Source organism: Poecilia mexicana, unplaced genomic scaffold (genome assembly GCF_051168715.1).
Source record: "Poecilia mexicana isolate PSO_F unplaced genomic scaffold, ASM5116871v1 scaffold_10, whole genome shotgun sequence".
NCBI lineage: Eukaryota > Metazoa > Chordata > Actinopteri > Cyprinodontiformes > Poeciliidae > Poecilia > Poecilia mexicana.
This window is the reverse complement of record NW_028263379.1, coordinates 19,953,670-19,977,555: the sequence shown is the minus strand read 5'-3', so window position 1 is coordinate 19,977,555 and position 23,886 is coordinate 19,953,670. Positions and strand designations below refer to the sequence as shown.

At 39.4% G+C, this 23,886-nt stretch overlaps 3 protein-coding genes and 4 pseudogenes across 3 annotated transcripts; all 7 read left to right on the top strand.

The window, feature by feature from the left end:
• Nucleotides 1-238: 238 nt before the first annotated feature.
• On the top strand, nt 239-2,965 carry LOC148157083 (protocadherin alpha-8-like). Its single transcript, XM_088009742.1, has one exon. It carries the CDS (start codon nt 578-580, stop codon nt 2,963-2,965), a length of 2,388 nt encoding a protein of 795 aa, XP_087865868.1. The 5' UTR covers nt 239-577.
• Nucleotides 2,966-3,557: 592 nt separating this feature from the next.
• Nucleotides 3,558-6,029, top strand: LOC106911041 (protocadherin alpha-8 pseudogene; annotated as a pseudogene).
• Nucleotides 6,030-6,595: 566 nt separating this feature from the next.
• LOC106911042 (protocadherin alpha-3 pseudogene) lies at nt 6,596-9,408 on the top strand (annotated as a pseudogene).
• Nucleotides 9,409-9,920: 512 nt separating this feature from the next.
• On the top strand, nt 9,921-12,839 carry LOC106911043 (protocadherin alpha-3-like). Its single transcript, XM_014977778.2, has one exon. It carries the CDS (start codon nt 10,397-10,399, stop codon nt 12,800-12,802), a length of 2,406 nt encoding a protein of 801 aa, XP_014833264.2. The 5' UTR covers nt 9,921-10,396; the 3' UTR covers nt 12,803-12,839.
• A 1,414-nt stretch (nt 12,840-14,253) lies between these two features.
• Nucleotides 14,254-16,774, top strand: LOC148157082 (protocadherin alpha-8 pseudogene; annotated as a pseudogene).
• A 983-nt stretch (nt 16,775-17,757) lies between these two features.
• On the top strand, nt 17,758-20,388 carry LOC148157081 (protocadherin alpha-8 pseudogene; annotated as a pseudogene).
• Nucleotides 20,389-20,850: 462 nt separating this feature from the next.
• On the top strand, nt 20,851-23,370 carry LOC106933143 (protocadherin alpha-3-like). Its single transcript, XM_015012212.2, has one exon. The coding sequence runs from the start codon at nt 20,935-20,937 to the stop codon at nt 23,368-23,370; it is 2,436 nt and encodes an 811-aa protein (XP_014867698.2). The 5' UTR covers nt 20,851-20,934.
• The last annotated feature ends 516 nt before the right edge of the window (nt 23,371-23,886 follow it).

The following is a 23,886-nucleotide window of genomic DNA, read 5'->3' as shown; positions in this document are numbered from 1 at the left end:
GATACATGTTTAGGTTGTTCATTTGTAAACATTGATAGACATTCTTTTGCGGTTGTGGTTTGAACAACGCAAGTTTTTTTATTGTTTATTTATTTACTTTTTTGTGCTTCAGATTTATGTTGCATAACCCTGAAAATTGCTGTCCGTGGTGCTGATGCAGTTGTGGTGAACGTACTCCTTCCATGTTCTTTCAAAGGTTGAGCGAAGTTGTGCTGAAATTTTGGGACCCATTTCACTTTTCAGGCAAACAAAATTTTCGCACTTGCTACCTTTTAGCATTTGGATATATTTACCATTATTTCCCTTATATTGAGTCACTGCAGTTTCGCTGAGGATCACTTGGTGTCAGTATAAGGACAAGTAATATTTTCAGCTTTTGTCGCTATTTTCACTAGCTCCATCCTCTTTCTCTGCCGATGATAAGCATTTGCTGTATATGCGGGTTATTATTTTGTATGAAAACTCTCTGTCAGAGAACAGCTGCAGTTTTATCTTGTTGCGGGAATTCCATATTGGCATATGAAAGTCGTTGTTTGTAAAGGATTTCGAAATTGTTTTTTTTTTTCAATTTTAGCAAATGTTCAAAATGGAACAAAGGCGGCCTAAAACACGCAGCGAGTGGATAAAATGGATCACATTCACGCTGACTTTGTTTTCATTTTGGAGCAGCTCTTCAGCACAGTTTCGATATTCTGTCTTCGAGGAAGTTAACGAGGGAACAGCTCTTGGAAATATCACGAAGGATTTAGGTCTTGATATGACTACGATGAAACAGAGGGACATCCGTATTGTTTACGGATCTACAGAGCCTCTCTTTAGAGTAAACCAAAATGATGGCGTCTTGTATGTGGACAGAACATTTGATCGAGAGGAAATTTGCGATCGAAGCAAGGTTTGTGTGCTTGATCTAAAAACAGTGCTTCAAAACCCGCTGGAAATCCATCACGTCGCGGTGGAGATATTGGATGTAAATGATCATGCGCCAGTTTTCGCTCATAATGAAAGTACGTTGGACATTTTTGAATCTGCGTTGCCAGGTTCGAGATTTCAGTTGCAAGAGGCACGTGATGCTGATAGTGGCCCATTGTCTGTTCAACAATATAAGCTGAGTCAAAATGGATATTTCCGTTTGGAGGTGAAAGACCGTGGTGAAGACCGTAAAACACCTAGTTTAGTTCTTGAAAAACCTCTTGACAGAGAATCAGTTAAAAGTCATGTGTTACTTCTGACAGCATTAGATGGAGGTAAACCTCCAAAATCTGGTAACATGACAATAGTTGTTAACGTTTCAGATGTTAATGATAACCCGCCAGTTTTTAGACAGGAATCTTACACTGTGTCAATTAAAGAAAACTCCCCTGTTGGTACGACCGTGATCCAAGTTAGCGCAACAGATTTAGATGAGGGTTCAAATGGAGAGGTTATGTATTCATTCGGAAATCACGTGGATGCACGGGTGCGTGAACGTTTTAGCTTAAAGCCGGTAACCGGTGTCATTGTTGTGACTGCAGTGTTAGATTTTGAAGAATGTAGCAGATACGAAGTTGATGTTCAGGCATCTGACAAAGGCACAGTCACACTGAAGACAGATAAAACAGTGGTAATTAATGTGGTTGACATGAATGACAATAGTCCAGAGATAGAGGTGACATCATTTTCTCATGCACTCCCAGAAGACTCAAAGCCAGGGACAACAGTGGCGCTCATTAGTGTGAAAGATGCTGATTCTGGTCTGAACGGAAAAGTTATGTGTTACATAAACCCAGATATTCCGTTTTTACTTACTCCTTCTTTGCAAAACAATGCTTATTCTCTAGTAACTAAAACTATTTTGGACAGAGAAAAGGAAGCTCGATACAATGTTAGAATCATCGCTAAAGATGCAGGGGAAACATCTTTATCATCAGAAAAGATTATACCAGTTCTTGTGTCTGACATAAATGACAACATGCCCGAATTCCATAAACATCCGTATATTTTTTATATAACAGAAAATAACATTCCAGGAGAGAAAATATTATCAGTCTCTGCCCATGATATTGACGAAGGTAGTAATGCACTTGTTTCATATTTAATCTTAAGAGATAAAGAAGGAACCAATATACAGACACCTTTTCTGAATGTTAATTCTGAAAGTGGGGACATTGTGGCACTGAAAAGTTTTGACTTTGAAACTCTAAAAACTTTCCATTTCCAAGTTGCCGCCACTGATTCTGGGACTCCGTCACTCAGAAGCAACGTCACAGTGAACGTGTTCATTCTGGATCAGAACGACAACGCTCCAGTCATCCTGTATCCACTCAGCTCCAATGGTTCTGCTGAAAGTGTGGAGGAGATTCCACGCAACGTGAACGCAGGACACTTGGTGACTAAAGTCAGAGCCTATGACGCTGATATAGGATATAATGGCTGGTTGCTGTTTTCACTACAGGAAGTTACTGACCACAGTCTGTTTGGTTTGGACCGCTACACAGGACAGATCAGAACACTTCGCTCATTCACAGAGACAGACGAGGCTGAGCATAAACTGGTCATACTGGTGAAGGATAATGGAAACGTTTCACTCTCAGCAACAGCTACTGTGATTGTTAAACTTGTGGAGCCAAAAGAGGCTTTTGCAGCTTCTGATGTCAAAAGTGAAGCAAAGGACGATGAGGAGGATTATGTGACTTTTTACCTGATGATCACTTTGGGCGCAGTTTCAGTTCTATTTATCATCAGTGTCATCGTGCTAATTGCAATGCAGTGCTCCAAATCCACAGACTATACTTCTAAATATCTCCAAGAGGCTAATTATGATGGGACACTGTGTCACAGCATCCAGTACAGATCTGGAGACAAACGCTACATGTTAGTTGGACCGAGGATGAGTATTGGATCTACTATAGTCCCTGGAAGTCATGCCAACACGTTAGTTCTACCTGACAGAAGACGCACTTCTGAGGAGGTAAGATCGACAATTTAGCCGTCAGATTTTCTAAGCTTAACATAACTTGCTCAACATAACTGGTTCATTTCTTTTTTATTATTCGCATATCGCTTTTTGTTGAAAAGAAAAAAAAATAGGAAATGCGTGCGCATATAACTTTTGTCATCCATCGATAGCTGGGATCCTAGTATTTTTACAATTTGATATTTTCTTAACTCGCTAACCTTTCAGTTTCATCAAATGCAAAGTGCAAATACCATGTTTTAAGTGTATTTGCATTACCTTTTTCTTATCACCAATAGCTACAAATTATAATTGTTTTTTGTATTGATGAAAAGGTCCACGAATATCAAGAAATACAATTTATATATTTAGACGCTTGGTGTCAGTGATGGTCAGGGTATCTGCTGAGCATGTACCACGTAACATCCAGAAACACATCCCTCATATTCAGCCGACAAGCAAACTGTGCGTTAGATCGCGGGCTTACAGCAAAGGCAGCTAAATATTTGGTAAACTTACACATTCTATACACTTACATACATAGATATATACATTACAGTTTTCAGGACTCTTGTTGGATTTCAAGATACGGACTTTTTTTGCTGCACATTCATCTTTTTTTGTTATGGAACAAAGAATACGAAATGCAAGGCGGGCGCGACATTGTTGGTTTGCTCTTTTATTTGCTTTAACCGAATTATGGAGCGTGGTGTTTGCACAGCTAAAATACTCTATTTTGGAGGAGGTTCAAGGTGGAACTTTTGTTGGGAACATTGCAAAGGATTTGGGATTGGATAAGAACGTAATGAAAAACAGAGGATATCGCATCGTTGCAGGCACAACCGAAACCCCCTTTGAGGTAAATGAAAACGATGGTATCCTTTATCTGAAAAGCAAAATAGACAGAGAAGAGGTGTGCGAACGTATCAGCCCATGTTTAATCAACCTAAAAACCGTGCTGGAAAACCCTCTTGAGATCCATTACGTGTCAGTGGAAATCCTGGATGTGAACGATCACTCGCCCGTTTTTCCGGAGAAAGAGAAGAGGCTTGAGATTTCAGAGTCAGCCCTGCCGGGGGCGAGATTTCAGTTGCAGGCAGCCCGCGACTCCGACGTAGGCCAGTTCTCCATTCAGCAGTACAAACTCAGCCACAACGAACATTTCAGGGTAGAAGTCAAAGATCGAGGCGAGGATCGTAAGGTGCCGTTTTTAGTTCTGCAGAAGCAGTTGGATAGAGAAATAGCTGCGAAACACAAACTGCGTTTAACAGCGATGGATGGAGGGAAACCAGCAAAGTATGGAGATATAGAAATTACTGTGGATGTCCTTGATGTTAATGACAATTCCCCGTTGTTCACAAAAGAAACTTATTCTGTTACAGTTGATGAAAATATCCCTATTGGAACTGTAATATTTCAGGTAAATGCAACAGATTTGGATGAGGGTGCCAATAGTGAAATTATATATTCCTTTGGCAACGAAATTGATTCTAAGTTATTAGAAATTTTTAGCATAGATGAAAACACGGGTGAAATTAAAGTGACAGGTCAGCTGGATTTTGAGGAAAGCAAATCTTATGAAATTGACATCCAGGCTTCTGATAAAGGACCGGTTCCTCTTACAAGTGATAAAAGTGTTATGATAAGTGTGAAAGACGTAAATGACAATTCACCTGACATAGAAGTGATGTCATTTTCGAGTTTGATAAGGGAAGATGCAAAGATAGGAACTACTGTAGCTCTTATTAGTGTAAATGATTTGGATTCTGGGATAAATGGTAAAGTGATTTGCACGATCAGAGAAGATGTCCCGTTTTCTTTGTCTCAGTCCTTACAAGAAAATATGTATGCAGTTGTGACCAAGTCACGGTTGGATAGAGAAATGATGGCTCAATATGACGTCACAATCTGTGCAAAAGACGCAGGTGAACCACCATTTTTAAGTGAAAAGACTATGAAAGTCGTTGTGTCTGATGTGAACGACAACGTGCCTGAGTTTGTATTAAGCCCGTACACATTTTACATCACAGAGAACAACAACCCCGGGGCCTCAGTTTTTTCAGTAAAAGCCTATGACCAAGACGATGGCGATAATGCGCTTATTTCGTACCACATTTTGAGAGAAAAAGGCAGTCATGACACACTGACTTCGTTTCTTAACATAAACGCTGAAACTGGAAGCATTTTGGCGCTAAAGAGTTTCGATTTTGAAACTCTAAAAACTTTCCAGTTCCAAGTTGTCGCCACTGATTCTGGGACTCCGTCACTGAGCAGCAACGTCACAGTGAACGTGTTCATTCTGGATCAGAACGACAACGCTCCAGTCATCCTGTATCCACTCAGCTCCAATGGTTCTGCTGAAGGTGTGGAGGAGATTCCACGCAACGTGAACGCAGGACACTTGGTGACTAAAGTCAGAGCCTATGACGCTGATATAGGATATAATGGCTGGCTGCTGTTTTCACTGCAGGAGGTTTCTGACCACAGTCTGTTTGGTTTGGACCGCTACACAGGACAGATCAGAACACTTCGCTCATTCACAGAGACAGACGAGGCTGAACATAAACTGGTCATACTGGTGAAGGATAATGGCAACGTTTCACTCTCAGCAACAGCTACTGTGATTGTTAAACTGGTGGAGCCCAAAGAGGCATTTGCCGCTTCTGATGTTAAAAGTACTGCAAAGGATGATGAAGCCATTGATGTGACTTTTTACCTGATGATCACTCTGGGCGCAGTTTCAGTTCTATTTATCATCAGTATTATCGTACTGATTGCAATGCAGTGCTCCAAATCCACAGACTATACTTCAAAATATCTCCAAGAGACTAATTATGATGGGACACTGTGTCACAGCATCCAGTACAGATCTGGAGACAAAAGGTACATGTTAGTTGGACCCAGAATGAGTATTGGATCTACTATTGTACCTGGAAGTCATGCAAATACACTGGTGTTACCTGACAGAAGGAGAACATCTGAAGAGGTAAGAAACTTTCCAAAGCCATCATTTTGTTTGTGGAAATGTTTGCTAAATTAGTAAATCAAGTTATCAGACTCTGGTTAAATATTACGATTTTTTTCTATACTTTGTAGATTTTTTTGTTGCCAAAATCCAGCAAACTATTGTTCCTTTATTTGTTCAAATGCATAATAATAAATGCAACATGTTACTCAAATTAATTTCAGAGAAAGTGAATTGGCAGCTCTAAAGACTAACCTTTCCTCATATGCAAAGAAACTGGCGCTTGCTATTCATGACACTGACACTGCTATATCACATTGATGCTGAAATATTAAATCCTAAGAATTCCTCCAGAATAAGCATTGCTTATAATCTCAAACAGTTTTATACAGTGAACTAAGAAAACTTTCCGAAATACCACAATTTTGTTGAGATAGATAGCTTGAATGGATTTTTTTCTATGCTGCAAATAATAATTCACAAAGAATATTAAGAAAAAATATAATTTTCTAATAGTTATGCAATGTTTTATCTCTGTTTTATAGATAATGCGTTGGAAGAATACAAACTTTAGCTACAGTAAGTGCAACATATAGGTAATTGAGTATTTCAGATAGGGAATCGTACATTCTCTGTCCTTGGCACTGAACTTTTTTTCTAATCCCGTGGCATTAATAAGGTTGTTATTGCTGTAATACGGTTGTTATTATTGTATTTACCCGCAATAACAATATAAACAATTATGGCCAAATATGCTGTTCAAACTGGATTTAGAATTACTCATCTTTAAACGCCTCTCTGGAATTTTTTTTTTCTGAAAACGTTGTTCTTGACTTGAACATCCTTAAAATATTGTTTAAAAGGAACTGCAGTTAGTATGAAGAACGCGTGGTGTCAGTGCGATGTAAAAAGTGTACAACAGACGAGTGGCTGTTCTTTCTCTTACGGTTCCACCTTTTTATCATATCCCTGTTTGGCTCCTGCTTCGTTTTCTCTGCACAAATGATCGTAAAATGATCGGATGTATGCAATTTTTACGTGTAAAAGGCGATTGTCTTCCTGAACTCCAAGCGGTGTATTCTGTTGCAGCGGAAGAGTTTTGATCGTGTGATTGTTGTGGATTACTGCCTTTTGGTTGACCATGGGACAAAGGAAATGTGCGGCAGGAAGAGCACGGGGATATTTATTTGCATGCTTCTCTGCTGTGCTTTTATGGAAGTTAGCTACAGCACAATTAAGATACTCGATCTCTGAGGGAATAAACGAAGGAACTGTGGTCGGAAATGTCGCTAAAGATCTGGGATTGGACAAAAGCACACTCAGTGACAGAAAGTATCGGGTAGTGTCTAGTGATGCTGATCCCCTCTTTCGTGTAAATCAAGTCGATGGGAACCTGTACGTGAGCCGAATGATCGACAGAGAGACGGTGTGCTCAGATAGCGGTACGTGTTTAATAAATCTCAAAACGGTGCTTGAAAACCCGCTAGAAGTGCATTACGTTAGGGTTGAAGTGTTGGATATAAATGATCATTCTCCCAGCTTCCAAGAGAACCAGACCACTATGGAGATTTCCGAATCCGTGTTGCCTGGAACAAGATTTCAGCTCACCGCCGCAAAAGATCCAGACAGCGGTCAGTTCTCCGTGCAGCAGTATAGACTTAGCCAAAACGAACATTTTCGACTGGAGGTTAAGGATAAAAGAAACGACATTAAACTACCGATTTTGATTGTGCAAAAACCTTTGGACAGAGAAACAACAAGTAACCATTCACTGACACTCACGGCCGTGGATGGAGGTAAACCTCCTAAATCCGGTAGTATGAATATTTTAATAAATGTTTTGGACGTAAACGACAATGTGCCCGTTTTCACAAAAGATGTTTATTCAGTGATGCTCAGTGAAAATTCACCAATAAAAACGACAGTTATACAGGTTGAAGCAATTGATTTAGACGAAGGTCCAAATGGAGAAGTAATTTACTCCTTTAGCAACAGTGTGAGTAAGAATATACTAAATCTTTTTGATATTAATTCATTAACCGGTGAGATAACAGTAAAAGGTTTAATAGACTTTGAGGAAAAAGAGGAATATGACATAGAAATTCGAGCATCGGATAAAGGCCTCCCCCCACTCACAGCTGAGAAAACTGTAGTCATAAAAATAATTGATATTAATGATAACGCTCCGGAGATAGAAGTTACTTCATTTTCAAGCTTAATTCCTGAAGATTCTCGACCAGGAACCACCGTTGCGCTCATCAGTGTAAATGATTTGGACTCAGCTCTTAATGGAAAAATTATTTGCACGATAAGTGAAGAGATTGTTTTTGCTTTGTCGGCATCATTGCAAGACAATATGTTTTCAGTAGTAACCAAATCATATCTGGACAGAGAGAAAACGTCACGATATGACCTGAAAATAACTGTAAACGACGAAGGGCATCCTTCACTTTCATCTGAAAAAACAATCAGCGTCGTGGTGTCAGACGTGAATGACAACGGCCCAGAATTTTCACAAAGTCCATATTACTTTTATGTGACTGAGGGAAACAAACCAGGTTCCTTGGTGTTTTCTGTCAAAGCTTTTGACAAAGATGAAAATGAGAATGCGCGTATATCGTACCATGCTAGTGTAGAGGGAAGCAAGGATAGCAAGTTGATTTCATTTTTAAGCATTAATTCTGAGACCGGAGAAATTGTGGCACTGAAAAGTTTCGACTTTGAAACTCTAAAAACTTTCCAGTTCCAAGTTGTCGCCACTGATTCTGGGACTCCGTCACTCAGCAGCAACGTCACAGTGAACGTGTTCATTCTGGATCAGAACGACAACGCTCCAGTCATCCTGTATCCACTCAGCTCCAATGGTTCTGCTGAAGGTGTGGAGGAGATTCCACGCAACGTGAACGCAGGACACTTGGTGACTAAAGTCAGAGCCTATGACGCTGATATAGGTTATAATGGCTGGTTGCTGTTTTCACTACAGGAAGTTACTGACCACAGTCTGTTTGGTTTGGACCGCTACACAGGACGGATCAGAACACTTCGCTCATTTACAGAGACAGACGAGGCTGAACATAAACTGGTTGTACTGGTCAAAGACAATGGAAACGTTTCCCTCTCAGCAACAGCTTCTGTGGTTGTCAAACTTGTGGAGCCCAAAGAGGCTTTTGCGGCTTCTGATGTTAAAAGTGCAGCGATGGATGATGAGGAAAACGATGTGACTTTTTACTTGATGATCACGTTGGGAGCCGTTTCTGTTTTGTTTATCATCAGTATCATCGTACTGATTGCAATGCAGTGCTCCAAGTCCACAGACTATACTTCTAAATATCTTCAAGAGACTAATTATGATGGGACACTGTGTCACAGCATCCAGTACAGATCTGGAGACAAACGCTACATGTTAGTTGGACCCAGAATGAGTATTGGATCTACTATAGTACCTGGAAGTCATGCAAACACACTGGTGCTACCTGACAGGAGGAGAACATCTGAAGAGGTAAGAAGGTGATAAAATGTATTGTATACATAAAAATTTTCAGAGCACTGAAAACCTTGATTTCTACAACCAGCACAAAGGCTACATCTGTTTAATTTTCCAGATTTTTTGACGTAATTTATTTATAAACATGAGCCTTTGTACGTTATCTGCGTTAATTTAATAAATGTCCATTTTTTTTGCTCCTCCACACTCAACGTATTTGGATGTAAGTAAAGCTAATGGTAGCCGCATTGTCCGTTGTTTTGATGTAGTATACAATGTAACTCTTCCAACCCATGATAAGAACTAATATTTAAACGGCTACATCCAAGGGCTTTAAATATTAGACTTGGGGTTCATATTTTACAATATATTAATTAAATCTTTATAACGAGTATGAAATATTAGAAATAAGAACCAATTTAAATGGGGTTGAAATCGGAACATGTATCTCTTAGCAGTAGAACAAATTTGGAACTTGATATATTATTAAAAACATATTAAACAGAAAACTAAATGTAATGAGGTTGTTTTTATTTTGGAACTGTTCTCTTCAGTTTTTTTCTCAAAAGTCGTCTCATTTTGCTTTTAATCTCAATTAAATACTTTCAGAAAGACAATATAGTATATGTGTTTTTACCGGGTTGTTAAAAGACACCGGAAGATGTTGGGGGACGGGGGGGGGGGCAATATTTTCAGAAGTATAATAAAATTAAACTGACAAGGTAACAAAACCTCCGTACATATTTCTGCAGTAAGAAAATGCGACCCGTGGTGTCAGTGCAATGCAAACCATCGAGTATCTTGTCCATTTTTTTTTTTTTTTTTTTTTTTTTTTGTGGTTCAAATTCTTTATTGGTGTACGCCGTTCGGGTGCTGCGGGATTTACCTTGTGCTTTGCGTTTTAAATGGGCTGAATCTTTGTAATGTTGCTATACATGGAGATACTGTATACTTGGCTGCCAAGTCCCTGACTTTCAAATCAAGAAGATTTTTTTCCCTGTTCGGACATTGCATTATGCTCGAGTTTACAATGGAACAAAGGAGACGCGTACCAAGAAGGCTGGGCCAGTATTTGGCTGAATGCATCGTTACTGTGCTTGTATTGAGTGGAGTCTCAGCCCAGTTAAAATATTCGATCTCAGAGGAAGTAAATGAAGGAACTGTGGTCGGAAATATCGCAAAGGATCTGGAGTTGGATAAAAGCACACTCAAAGACAGAAAGTATCGGATTGTTTCAAATGACGCGGAACCTCTTTTTCGTGTAAATCAAGACGATGGAGTCCTTTATGTCAGCCAAAAGATCGACAGAGAGAAGGTGTGCTCGCAAAGTAGTACGTGTTTATTAAACGTGAAAACGGTGCTGGAAAATCCGCTGGAGGTGCACTACGTCGTGGTAGAGGTGCTGGATGTAAATGACCACTCTCCGATCTTCCAAGAGAATGAACTCACGCTGGAAATTTCTGAATCTGTGTTTTCCGGAGCACGGTTTCAGCTGAAAGCTGCAAAAGATCCAGATAGTGGCCGTTTCTCTGTGCAGCAGTATAAGCTTAACCAAAATGATCACTTTCGATTGGAAGTTAAAGATAAAGGCGATGATGGGAAAATACCCGTTTTAATCGTCCAAAAACCTTTAGACAGAGAAACAGCAAAAAAACACTCCCTAGTACTCACAGCTATGGATGGAGATAAACCCCCCAAAACAGGTAGTATGAATATCCAGATACACATTTTAGATGTAAACGACAATGTTCCAGTTTTCTCCAGCGATGCTTATTCTGTGACGCTAAGAGAAAATTCCCCATTGGGAACAACAGTCGTACAGGTCAACGCAACCGATTTAGATGACGGAACAAACGGAGAGGTGATTTATTCACTCGGCAAAAGCACGAATCAGCTCGCTTTAAATATTTTCGACATTAACCCGATAACTGGAGATATAACTGTCAAAGGTTTAATAGACTACGAAGAGAGAGATAAATATGAAATTGAAATTGAAGCATCTGATAAAGGAATTGCTCCTCTGACTACTGAAAAAAGTGTTAATATAAAAATTATTGATCTGAATGATAACGCTCCTGAGATTGAGGTTACTTCATTTTCCAGCTCAATTCCTGAAGACTCCCGACCTGGAACTACAGTCGCTCTCATCAGTGTAAATGATTTGGACTCTGGTGTTAATGGGAAAGTGATATGCTCAATGAGTGAGGACATTCCATTTACTTTAGCACCAACTATTCAAGACATCATATTCGCGTTAGTTACCAAATACCCTCTGGACAGAGAGAAGCAATCGCATTATGACCTGACGATATTTGCAAAAGATGCAGGACAACCTTCACTGTCATCTGAGAAAACAATCAGCGTCGTGGTGTCAGATGTGAATGATAACTGCCCAGAGTTTGTTTTGAGTCCATATACGTTTTATCTTAGTGAGGCTAATGAACCTGGGACGTCAGTATTTTCGGTTAAAGCACTTGACCGTGATGAAAATAATAACGCACTTATTTCATACCAAGTTGTTAGAGGTGGAAAAGAGAATGACAAAATGACCTCATTTCTCAACATTAACTCTGAAACAGGCGAGATTGTGGCACTGAAAAGTTTCGACTTTGAAACTCTAAAAACTTTCCATTTCCAAGTTGTCGCCACTGATTCTGGGACTCCGTCACTCAGCAGCAACGTCACAGTGAACGTGTTCATTCTGGATCAGAACGACAACGCTCCAGTCATCCTGTATCCACTCAGCTCCAATGGTTCTGCTGAAGGTGTAGAGGAGATTCCACGCAACGTGAACGCAGGACACTTGGTGACTAAAGTCAGAGCTTATGACGCTGATATAGGTTATAATGGCTGGTTACTGTTTTCACTGCAAGAAGTTACTGACCACAGTCTGTTTGGTTTGGACCGCTACACAGGACAGATCAGAACACTTCGCTCATTCACAGAGACAGACGAGGCTGAGCATAAACTGGTTGTACTGGTCAAAGATAATGGAAACGTTTCACTATCAGCCACAGCTACTGTGATTGTTAAACTGGTGGAGCCCAAAGAAGCTTTTGCAGCTTCAGATGTCAAAAGTGCAGCGATGGATGATGAGGATAATAATGTGACTTTTTACTTGATGATCACTTTGGGTGCAGTTTCTGTTTTGTTTATCATCAGTATCATCGTGCTGATTGCAATGCAGTGCTCCAAATCCACAGACTATACTTCAAAATACCTCCAAGAGACTAATTATGATGGGACACTGTGTCACAGCATCCAGTACAGATCTGGAGACAAACGCTACATGTTAGTTGGACCCAGAATGAGTATTGGATCTACTATAGTGCCTGGAAGTCATGCAAACACCTTGGTGTTACCTGACAGGAGGAGAACATCCGAAGAGGTAAGACGACAACCCACATTTTTAAGAAGTTAGTTTTTTAAACAAAAACACTAGACAATATTTTTCTACATGTATGACGCTTTTCTACGTCCAGCGTTTTTTGAGTATTACATTTTACAGAGTCACACAATTATTTTTTTTAACTTTATTATGAGTATTTAATAATATTTACATATGCAACTTTCTTTGCAAAAGCAAAGACATAACTAGAAAATTCTAAATATGCTTTACAAAAGAGTGATTTTAACCAAAACCTACTACAATAACAAATGTTTATGAATAACAGTAAAAAAAATCTATTTAATTAATATATATATGCTATCTATAATAAGTATATTATTATTCTTTACTAAACCCTGCTTTCACAGTCTGGCGTTTGTCTTATAATGCTCATCTTAAAATCAATGCAATCAGTGTGTTGCTGTCCATGGTGCTGGAAATTAGTTTCTTTCTTTCTTTCTTTCTTTCTTTCTTACTTTCTTTCTTTCTTTCTTTCTTTCTTTCTTTCTTTCTTTCTTTCTTTCTTTCTTTCTTTCTTTCTTTCTTTCTTTCTTTCTTTCTTTCTTTCTTTCTTTCTTTCTTCCTCATCATAATTTGCATTCAATACATTTTCTACTATTTGTATCACACTGTAAGCTGTTAGTCAAAAGAAGGATCAACAATGATTAGGTATTTGATGGGAATATTGTGGCATAGATTTATCTCAAGCACACACTGTGCAGTAAGGGACTGCTTCATTGTGATGGAGCTTCTATAGCCTAAAAAGCCACACGGTCTAAGAGTGGGACTAAAACTAAAACAATTTATTTTGTCTTTACTCAGAAATGAATGCAATTTTCTCCCATGCAGCACCTGCCGCAACTCGAACAGCAACTTAAAGGACAGTAAGAATTACAAGTCATTGGAATATGCAATACCACCTGAGCGACTACAAAACGAAGAGAACAGACATTCCCACGGAGCAATGCATGCTAGTAAAAATATGTTTAGTACCATACAATACGTTACAGTAACTGTGAATCAAGCTCTTGGACATACAGACAACAGTTTACATCATTACTAGACTCTGGCCATAATGTTCAAAACAATTAAATAGGATGAGCTTTCAAATATATATAAAAACAATAATGAAGGATGCCATTTTTTTCCGATCTAAGATTTGCAGTGAGCCCCAAGACAAGAAATATTTTATCAAACTGATGATCTGTATTCAAGTTTTTTGCATCAAAACATTTGGTCGCATGGCGTCAGTACGGTATAAAAAATAGCACGACGCTGTCGTCATTTCGTTGTGATCCCACCCCTTCAGATCATGCTCTCGTCGGTGTTCTGTCTTTTTGTTCTTGAACGTTTTGAGAACGCACTCAGAGCAAAGTGTTTGCAAACAGAAATAAACGGCACGTGTGCGTTTAAAAAAAAAAAAGTCGTAATTGTTTCCAAAACAAAGACTTTGCGATTTTAATGGATTACTGATGGCTTCCGAAATGGGGAAAGAACAAAGAAGAATCGAGCAACGGAAGGAGAAGGGATATTTTATTGTACTGGTTCTTACTCTGCTTTTTTGGAGCGTAGCCTCAGCGCAGTTGCGGTATTCGATCTCCGAGGAGGTAAAAGAAGGAACCGTGGTTGGAAACATAGCAAAAGATCTGGGGATAGATAAAAACATACTGAAAGACAGAAAGTATCGGATTGTATCAAGTGATGTTGATCCGCTCTTTAACGTGAATCAAAACGATGGAATCCTTTACGTGAGCCGGATCATTGACAGAGAAGAGGTGTGTGCCCAGAGTAGTCGATGTGTAATGAATGTTAAGACTGTGCTAGAGAATCCTTTGGAGGTCCATTACGTGGAAGTGGAAATCCTGGATATAAATGATCATTCGCCTGTTTTCTCGGACAAAAACATTACACTGGAGATATCAGAGTCAGCGTTGCCAGGAGCCCGATTTCAGCTTAAACCGGCCCAGGATCCAGACAGCGGTCAGTTATCCGTGCAGCATTATAAACTTAGCCAAAACGATCATTTTAGATTAGAAATTAAGGACAAACGAAATGATATTAAAATACCAATTTTGGTTGTTCAAAAACCATTAGATAGAGAAATTGCCCGGAGCCACAAGTTGATACTAACAGCTTTAGATGAAGGTAAACCTCCGAAATTCGGTAATATGAATATACTAATACATGTTCTTGATATCAATGACAACGCACCTGTTTTCACAGAGAAAGAGTACACGGTTGCATTGAATGAAAATGCTCCACTAGGAACAACTGTCATGAAGGTAAACGCAACTGATTTAGATCAGGGATCAAACGGAGAAGTAATTTATTCATTCAGCAACAGTGTGAGCCAAAAGATATTGAATCAGTTTAATATTGATTCATTAACAGGTGATATAACTGTTAAAGGTGTGATCGACTACGAGGATAAAGACGAATATGAAATAGAAATACAAGCATCTGATAAAGGTTTTGCTCCGCTAACAACAGAAAAAAGCGTGACCATCAAGATTATTGACATGAACGATAATGCACCTGAAATTGAAGTTACTTCGTTTTCCAGCTCACTTCCTGAAGATTCACAACCAGGGACAACAGTTGCTCTCATCAGTGTAAATGACTTAGACTCTGGCCATAATGGAAAAATAATCTGCAGTCTACAGGAAGACGTTCCCTTTAATTTATCGCCAGCTTTAAAAGATAAAATGTTTTCTCTGGTTACTACAGCTTCTCTGGACAGAGAGGAAACATCACATTATAATCTTATCATAACTGCAAAAGATGCAGGACAGCCTCCACTGTCATCGGTAAAGACGGTCAGTGTTGTGGTGTCAGATGTGAATGACAACAAACCAGAGTTTTTATTGAGTCCATATACTTTCTATATAACAGAAAATAACAATGCAGGTTCTATGATGTTTTCTGTCAAAGCGGCGGACCGTGATGAAAATGAAAACGCGCGTATTTCCTATCACGTCGTCAGACATGCATTTGATGACAACAAATTAACTTCGTTTCTTAATATAAATTCTGAAAATGGAGATATTATAGGGCTAAAAAGTTTCGATTTTGAAACGCTGAAAACTTTCCAGTTCCAAGTTGTTGCCACTGATTCTGGGACTCCGTCACTGAGCAGCAACGTCACAGTGAACGTGTTCATTCTGGATCAGAACGACAACGCTCCAGTCATCCTGTATCCACTCAGCTCCAATGGTTCTGCTGAAGGTGTGGAGGAGATTCCACGCAACGTGAACGCAGGACACTTGGTGACTAAAGTCAGAGCCTATGACGCTGATATAGGATATAATGGCTGGTTGCTGTTTTCACTACAGGAAGTTTCTGACCACAGTCTGTTTGGTTTGGACCGCTACACAGGACAGATCAGAACACTTCGCTCATTCACAGAGACAGACGAGGCTGAGCATAAACTGGTCATACTGGTGAAGGATAATGGCAACGTTTCACTCTCAGCAACAGCTACTGTGATTGTCAAATTAGTGGAGCCCAAAGAAGCTTTTGCGGCTTCTGATGTCAAAAGCGCAGCAAAGGATGACGAGGGTGACGATGTGACTTTTTACCTGATGATCACTTTGGGCGCAGTTTCAGTTCTATTTATCATCAGTATCATCGTGCTGATTGCAATGCAGTGCTCCAAATCTACAGACTATACTTCTAAATATCTCCAAGAGGCTAATTATGATGGGACACTGTGTCACAGCATCCAGTACAGATCTGGAGACAAACGCTACATGTTAGTTGGACCCAGGATGAGTATTGGATCCACTATAGTACCTGGAAGTCATGCGAACACACTAGTGCTTCCTGACAGGAGGAGAACATTGGAAGAGGTAAGCCATCCACTTGAATACTTTGGCTTATTTCGTTTTTCACTGCTACCTCTCTTGTGATATCGACTGATTAAGTGGCCATAGTCATCCCTGTTAGTTATTTGACATCAACAAGTCTCAGTCGGTTTTACGTTGTTTAATTTTTAAGGTTTGTTAGTCTGTTTTTGCTTTGTATGTTTGTTTTGAATAAAAATATTTAACAGAAGAATAATATTTAAATAAGAAAATATTGTCAAACACAATTACACATATAACATTTGCAAGTTAGTGCTTTTTTATTCTCTTCTTTAGTCATTCTGCCATTGTTTTCTTTCAATTTCCCTTTTTGAAATCACTACAATCCACCAAAAAACCTATAAACTTTTATTTATTTATTTTTCCAACATGTTAACTCAGATTCTCGCATAATTTTGTCTTTTGTAACAGCTCCACTTGTTCTTGCTATTTTTAAGATAGTATATAAATAGCATTAATATCAGTTGAACTGAAATGTTTTTGAGCATTTGCCCGATTGTGGACATAGCATCTACTGCTGTTCGTAGTGCTTGAAAAGGAGAAAGAGGGAGTATGGTACATTAAAAGCAATAGAAAAAATTTACCTAAAGTGGTCATACTGGTCAAAGACAATGGTAATGTAATTTGCTGTCATCATTTTAATGACATTCAAATTTATAAAACACTTTTAATATCACCGCAGATTAGATATGCTGCCTTATTAAAATAATTGTAAGTTATCATTAATTTTCAGAGTAACATTGGTGAAAATTTTTTCAGAATGTCTTCAGAAGTTGTATATTTTATTAACTAAAATGGCGTGAAGATGCACATTCACAAAATTGAAATTTGAACCAGCGAGCTTAAAGATTGTGGGAAAAAAAAAAAAAAGCGTTATTATAGAGGCCGCATGATGTCAGTATAACAGAACCAAAAAAGCATCGCGTTTTCTCTCAGTGATTTTGTTTCAGTCTGCCAATCCCCTAATCATTTTGATGTTGCCACTGCCGTTGTGCCCGAGCTTACTGCTGCTTTTTGTGGATTTTTCTTCACGCTTCATGTGAGAATACATGGATATTGTCTTACCGACCACTGCTAAGCCAAATCACTTTTTTTGAGTGAGTTGCACTGCTTTGTGGATTAACAATGGAACGAGGAAAATTCGAGGCGCGACTGGGAAAAGGATGCATAACCCGATTTGCGGTTGCTATGCTTTTACTGAGTGTAACATCTGCACAACTGAGGTATTCTATCTCTGAGGAAGTTAACGATGGGACTGCGGTTGGAAATTTAGTCAAAGATTTGGGTTTAGATAAAAGCACTCTGAAGAGCAGAAAGTATCGTGTTGTTTCTGGAGGCGCGGATCCCCTTTTCTACGTAAACGAAAGCGATGGCGTCCTTTATGTAACCCGAAGGATTGATAGAGAAGAGGTGTGCGCTCAGAGTAGCGTGTGTCTAAAAAATGTTAAAACTGTGTTAGAGACGCCCCTTGAGGTGCACAACATTGCGGTGGAGGTGCTGGACATAAATGACCACTCGCCCAATTTCTCTGAAGCAGAAAAAATCCTGGAGATTTCAGAGTCTGCGTTGCCCGGAGCACGATTTCAGCTTAAACCTGCACGGGATCTAGACAGCGGTCAGTTTTCGATTCAGCAGTATAAACTTAGCCAAGACGATCACTTTCGATTAGAAGTGAGAGATAAAGAAGACGATGGGAAAATACCAATATTGGTTTTGAAAAAATCATTGGATAGAGAAGCAGCGAAAAGCCACTCCTTACTGTTGACCGCGTTAGACGGGGGAAAACCTCCAAAATCTGGGGATATGAAAATTATTGTAAATGTTTTGGATGTAAATGATAATGCACCAATCTTCTCAATGAATGTTTACTCCGTTACTCTTACTGAAAATGCTCCATTGGGAAGCACAGTTGTACAGGTAAATGCAACTGATTTGGATGACGGTCAGAATGGAGAGGTTGTTTTTTCGTTTGGAAACAGTGTGAGTAGCAATATATTCAATATTTTTGATATAAACGAATCTACAGGGCAGATAACTGTAAAGGGGCTTTTAGATTACGAGCAAAAAGAAAAATATGAAATTGAAATTCAAGCATCTGATAAAGGTTTAGCTCCGTTAACTGTAGAAAAAAACGTGATAATCAAAATAATTGACGTAAACGATAATGCACCTCAGATTGAGATAACTTCATTTTCCAGTTCAATCCCTGAAGATTCTCGACCAGGAACAACAGTAGCTCTTATTAGTGTAAATGACTTGGACTCTGGTTTGAATGGAAAAGTGATCTGCTCAATCGGCGAGGATGCTCCATTTTCGTTATTGTCATCCATGCAAGATAATATGTTTTCACTTGTAACTAAATCCTCTTTGGACAGAGAGAACACGTCACATTATGAGCTGACAATAACTGCAAAAGATTCGGGTCAGCCTTCATTGTCATCGGTAAAGACAATCAACGTTGAGGTGTCAGATGTGAATGACAACCGTCCAGAGTTTTTGCGGAGCCCGTACACTTTCTATATCCCTGAAGGTAACGAGGTAGGAGCTAAGGTCTTTTCTGTCAAAGCTTTTGACAGGGATGAAAGTAACAACGCGATTATTTCTTATCATATTTTGAGAGAGGTACACGAAGATAATAAATTTACATATTTTCTCAACATTAACTCTGAAACTGGAAACATAGTGGCGCTGAGAAGTTTCGACTTTGAAACTCTGAAGACATTCCAGTTCCAAGTTGTCGCAAAGGATTCTGGGACTCCGTCACTCAGCAGCAACGTCACAGTGAACGTGTTCATTCTGGATCAGAACGACAACGCTCCAGTCATCCTGTATCCACTCAGCTCCAATGGTTCTGCTGAAGGTGTGGAGGAGATTCCACGCAACGTGAACGCAGGACACTTGGTGACTAAAGTCAGAGCCTATGACGCTGATATAGGATATAATGGCTGGTTGCTGTTTTCACTACAAGAAGTTTCTGACCACAGTCTGTTTGGTTTGGACCGCTACACGGGACAGATCAGAACACTTCGCTCATTCACAGAGACAGACGAGGCTGAGCATAAACTGGTCATACTGGTCAAAGACAATGGCAACGTTTCCCTCTCAGCAATAGCTACTGTGATTGTTAAACTTGTGGAGCCCAAAGAAGCTTTTGCAGCTTCTGATGTCAAAAGCGCAGCAAAGGATGACGAGGGTGACGATGTAACTTTTTACTTGATGATCACTTTGGGTGCAGTTTCTGTGTTGTTTATCATCAGCATCATCGTGCTGATTGCAATGCAGTGCTCCAAATCCACAGACTATACTTCAAAATACCTCCAAGAGCCTAATTATGATGGGACACTGTGTCACAGCATCCAGTACAGATCTGGAGATAAACGATACATGTTGGTTGGACCCCGGATGAGCATAGGATCTACTATAGTGCCTGGAAGTCATGCAAATACACTCGTGTTACCTGATAGGAGAACAACTGAAGAGGTAAGATTACATTTAGCTACTTTTGGAAAAGACAGTTAAGACGTCATTAACGTTTGAATTCAAAAGGGATTAAAAAAATTAAGTTAAATGTCAGGGTGGAAATGGTATGTTTACATGTTCACAGGTTGCTGTTCTTGACATAACTGCACATAAAACACAAATGGTGTGACTTGATACTGGAATCCCTCTGTCTTAGTTTAGTTTTTGATGAAGAAAACATTATTTTCATTACTTCCTGTATTTTCGTTTTTTTAGGTGGTGACAAAAACTATCTAAAGTGCAATTTTGCATATTTTCAGGAGATTACCTATAATGACGCTGTGTTGCAGCTCTACGGCAAACGCATTTTTTTTATCGCTCTCCATGGTGCTGACAGATTTGGCGCTTATGCCCCGTGCATTAAATAAAAAGGTTCAATTATCACAAGATTGTTCAAAACATGAGTAATTGTAAGTCTTGAGATCAAGCAGTTATTAAAATTATTGTTGTTGTTAAAGTAAATAAATAAAAAAAAATATCTGTATAATCTGTAAAATGTTTTAAACGTGCAGTTATTGTAGTTAGCCGCTGGATCGCTTGGTGTCAGTGCGCTTGTGTAATAACGGCTACATCTTTCGTCACTGCTTTGTAGTTCCACCCCTTTTACCTTCCCATCTCACTTACCACTGGATGTAATCGCTGTGCTGTCTTTCTAAATATTACGCATTTTGTTTGAGGGAGTGTGGACATTTTGGAACCTGGATTTTGTGCATTAATTTCTGTGGACAAGATTATTTCTTATATGGACGGTTATTGTTTGATTTATGTTGTTTTGTTTTTTTCATGATGGAACAAAGAGGATTCCACGCAGAATGGATGAGGCAGCGTCTGATCGCGTGCGCGACCGCTTTGCTTTTCTTGAGTGTTACCTCTGCGCAAATGAGATATTCCATTTCTGAGGAGGTCAAGGAGGGAACTGTGATCGGAAACATAGCGAACGACCTTGGGTTGAATCAAGCCACGCTAAAAGACAGAAAGTATCGTATTGTCACCAGCACGGTTGAGCACCTCTTTCATCTTGATCCGAACGATGGCATCCTTTATTTGAGCCGAAAAATAGACAGAGAAGAGGTTTGTGAACATACCATTACGTGTGAAATAAATCTAAAAACGGTCCTGGAAAATCCATTGGAGGTCCACTACGTTGGTGTCGAGGTGTTGGATATTAATGACAATTCTCCCACTTTCCCAGAAAATGAAACGGTGGTGGAAATTTCTGAGTCAGTGTTGCCTGGAGTGCGTATTCCATTGCAGCCTGCCCGCGATCCAGATGCGGGTATATTCTCTATCCAGCGTTATAAACTAAGCTCTAATGACTACTTTCGTTTAGAAGTTAAAGATACAGGAGACGACGGCAAAATTCCCGTTTTGATTGTTCAAAAGTCATTAGATAGAGAAATATCAGCAAGGCATACTTTGGTACTTACTGCGCTGGACGGAGGTAAACCTCCAAAATCTAGCGAATCTGATATTGTAGTAAATGTTTTGGATGCAAATGACAACGCGCCGGTCTTTTCCAAAGATGTTTATTCGGTAACGCTTGAGGAAAACTGTCCACTTGGCACAACAGTGATTAAGATAAATGCGACAGATTTAGACAGCGAAAGGAACGGGGAAGTAGTGTATACTTTTAGCAACAGTGTAAATCGTAAATTCTTTAAGCTTTTTGAAATTAATCCATCAACAGGTGAGATAACTGTTAAAGGTTTAATAGATTATGAGGAAAGGGATAAATATCAACTTGAAATTGAGGCATCAGATAAAGGTCTCCCTCCTCTTTCAGCTCAAAAAAGTATAACTATTAAAATAATAGATATGAACGATCATGCACCAGAGATTGAGATTACTTCATTTTCCAGGTCGATCCCTGAAAATTCCCCACCAGGAACCACAGTCGCTCTGATCAGTGTAAACGACTTAGACTCGGGTCTCAATGGAAAGACCATCAGCACACTGAATGATGGTATTCCTTTTATTTTATCGCCATCTTTACAAGACAAAATGTATTCACTGGTGACCAAATCACCTCTTGACAGAGAGAAACAGTCACATTACGTCGTAATAATAACATCAAAGGATGCGGGTCAACCACCACGTTCGTGTGAAAAGGCAATAAGTGTTGTGGTGTCAGACGTAAATGACAACTATCCAGAGTTCTCAATGAGCCCATACAATTTTTATGTAACTGAAGGGAATAATCCAGGAGCTTATTTGTTTTCTGTAAACGCTGTTGACAGTGATGAAAATACTAATTCAATAGTGTCCTACGAAATTTTAAGAGATGCAGGGCGAGATAGTACAGTTTCCTTTATTAATGTTAACTCAGAAACTGGAGACATTATGGCGATGAAAACCTTAGACTTTGAAGCTCTGAAAACTTTCGAGTTCCAAGTTGCTGCAAAGGATTCTGGGACTCCGTCACTCAGCAGCAACGTCACAGTGAACGTGTTCATTCTGGATCAGAACGACAACGCTCCAGTCATCCTGTATCCACTCAGCTCCAATGGTTCTGCTGAAGGTGTGGAGGAGATTCCACGCAATGTGAACGCAGGACACTTGGTGACTAAAGTCAGAGCCTATGACGCTGATATAGGATATAATGGCTGGTTGCTGTTTTCTCTGCAGGAAGTTTCTGACCACAGTCTGTTTGGTTTGGACCGCTACACAGGACAGATCAGAACACTTCGCTCATTCACAGAGACAGATGAGGCTGAGCATAAACTGGTCATACTGGTGAAGGATAATGGCAACGTTTCACTCTCAGCAACAGCTACTGTGATTGTCAAATTAGTGGAGCCCAAAGAAGCTTTTGCAGCTTCTGATGTTAGAAGTGCAGCAGCACAGGATGACGAGGATAATCATGTGACTTTTTACCTGATGATCACTCTGGGAGCCGTTTCTGTTTTGTTTGTCATCAGTATCATCGTACTGATTGCAATGCAGTGCTCCAAATCCACAGACTATACTTCTAAATATCTCCAAGAGACTAATTACGATGGGACACTGTGTCACAGCATCCAGTACAGATCTGGAGACAAACGATACATGTTAGTTGGACCCAGAATGAGTATTGGATCTACTATAGTGCCTGGAAGTCATGCAAATACACTGGTTCTACCTGACAGGAGAAGAACATCTGAAGAGGTAAGATTACATTGCAGTTGTGGTTACAGGGCACAGTGGTGCCAGTGCAGGGCAGCTGTGGCAACAATGTTGTAGCTCACCAGCATCAGCATGTGAATGTGTACCTGTAGGGGTGAATTGACTGAATGTAGTTTAAAGTATTTTGTTGTATTCTGCACTAGATAATGTGCTGTAGAAGTACATGCCATTTACAGGCCATTTATATTTAGATATTGTCTGAAGAGACTTATGATGTCATTAATGTTTGATTTTAAATCGGTTTAAAAAGAATCAAGTAATATATCAAGGTGGAAGTGGTAGGTGAGCATGTTTATATGACCAGCACAGATTACTGAAATTGTGGTAACCACACACAAGACAAAAATGATGCCATGTGATACCATTCTCCTCATGCTGCTCTATTTCAGCTTAGTTTTTAGTAAAGTCAACAATATTTTCCTTACTCTCCGTATTTTTGTTGTTGTTGCTGTTGTTGTTGTGGTGATGACAAAAAAAAAAAAAACCTCTGTGAAATTTGGCTTAGTACAACAAGGTTTTATACCATTACTTTAAAAGAACTTGCTGATTTTTCAACTGTGCAAGAAGTTAAGC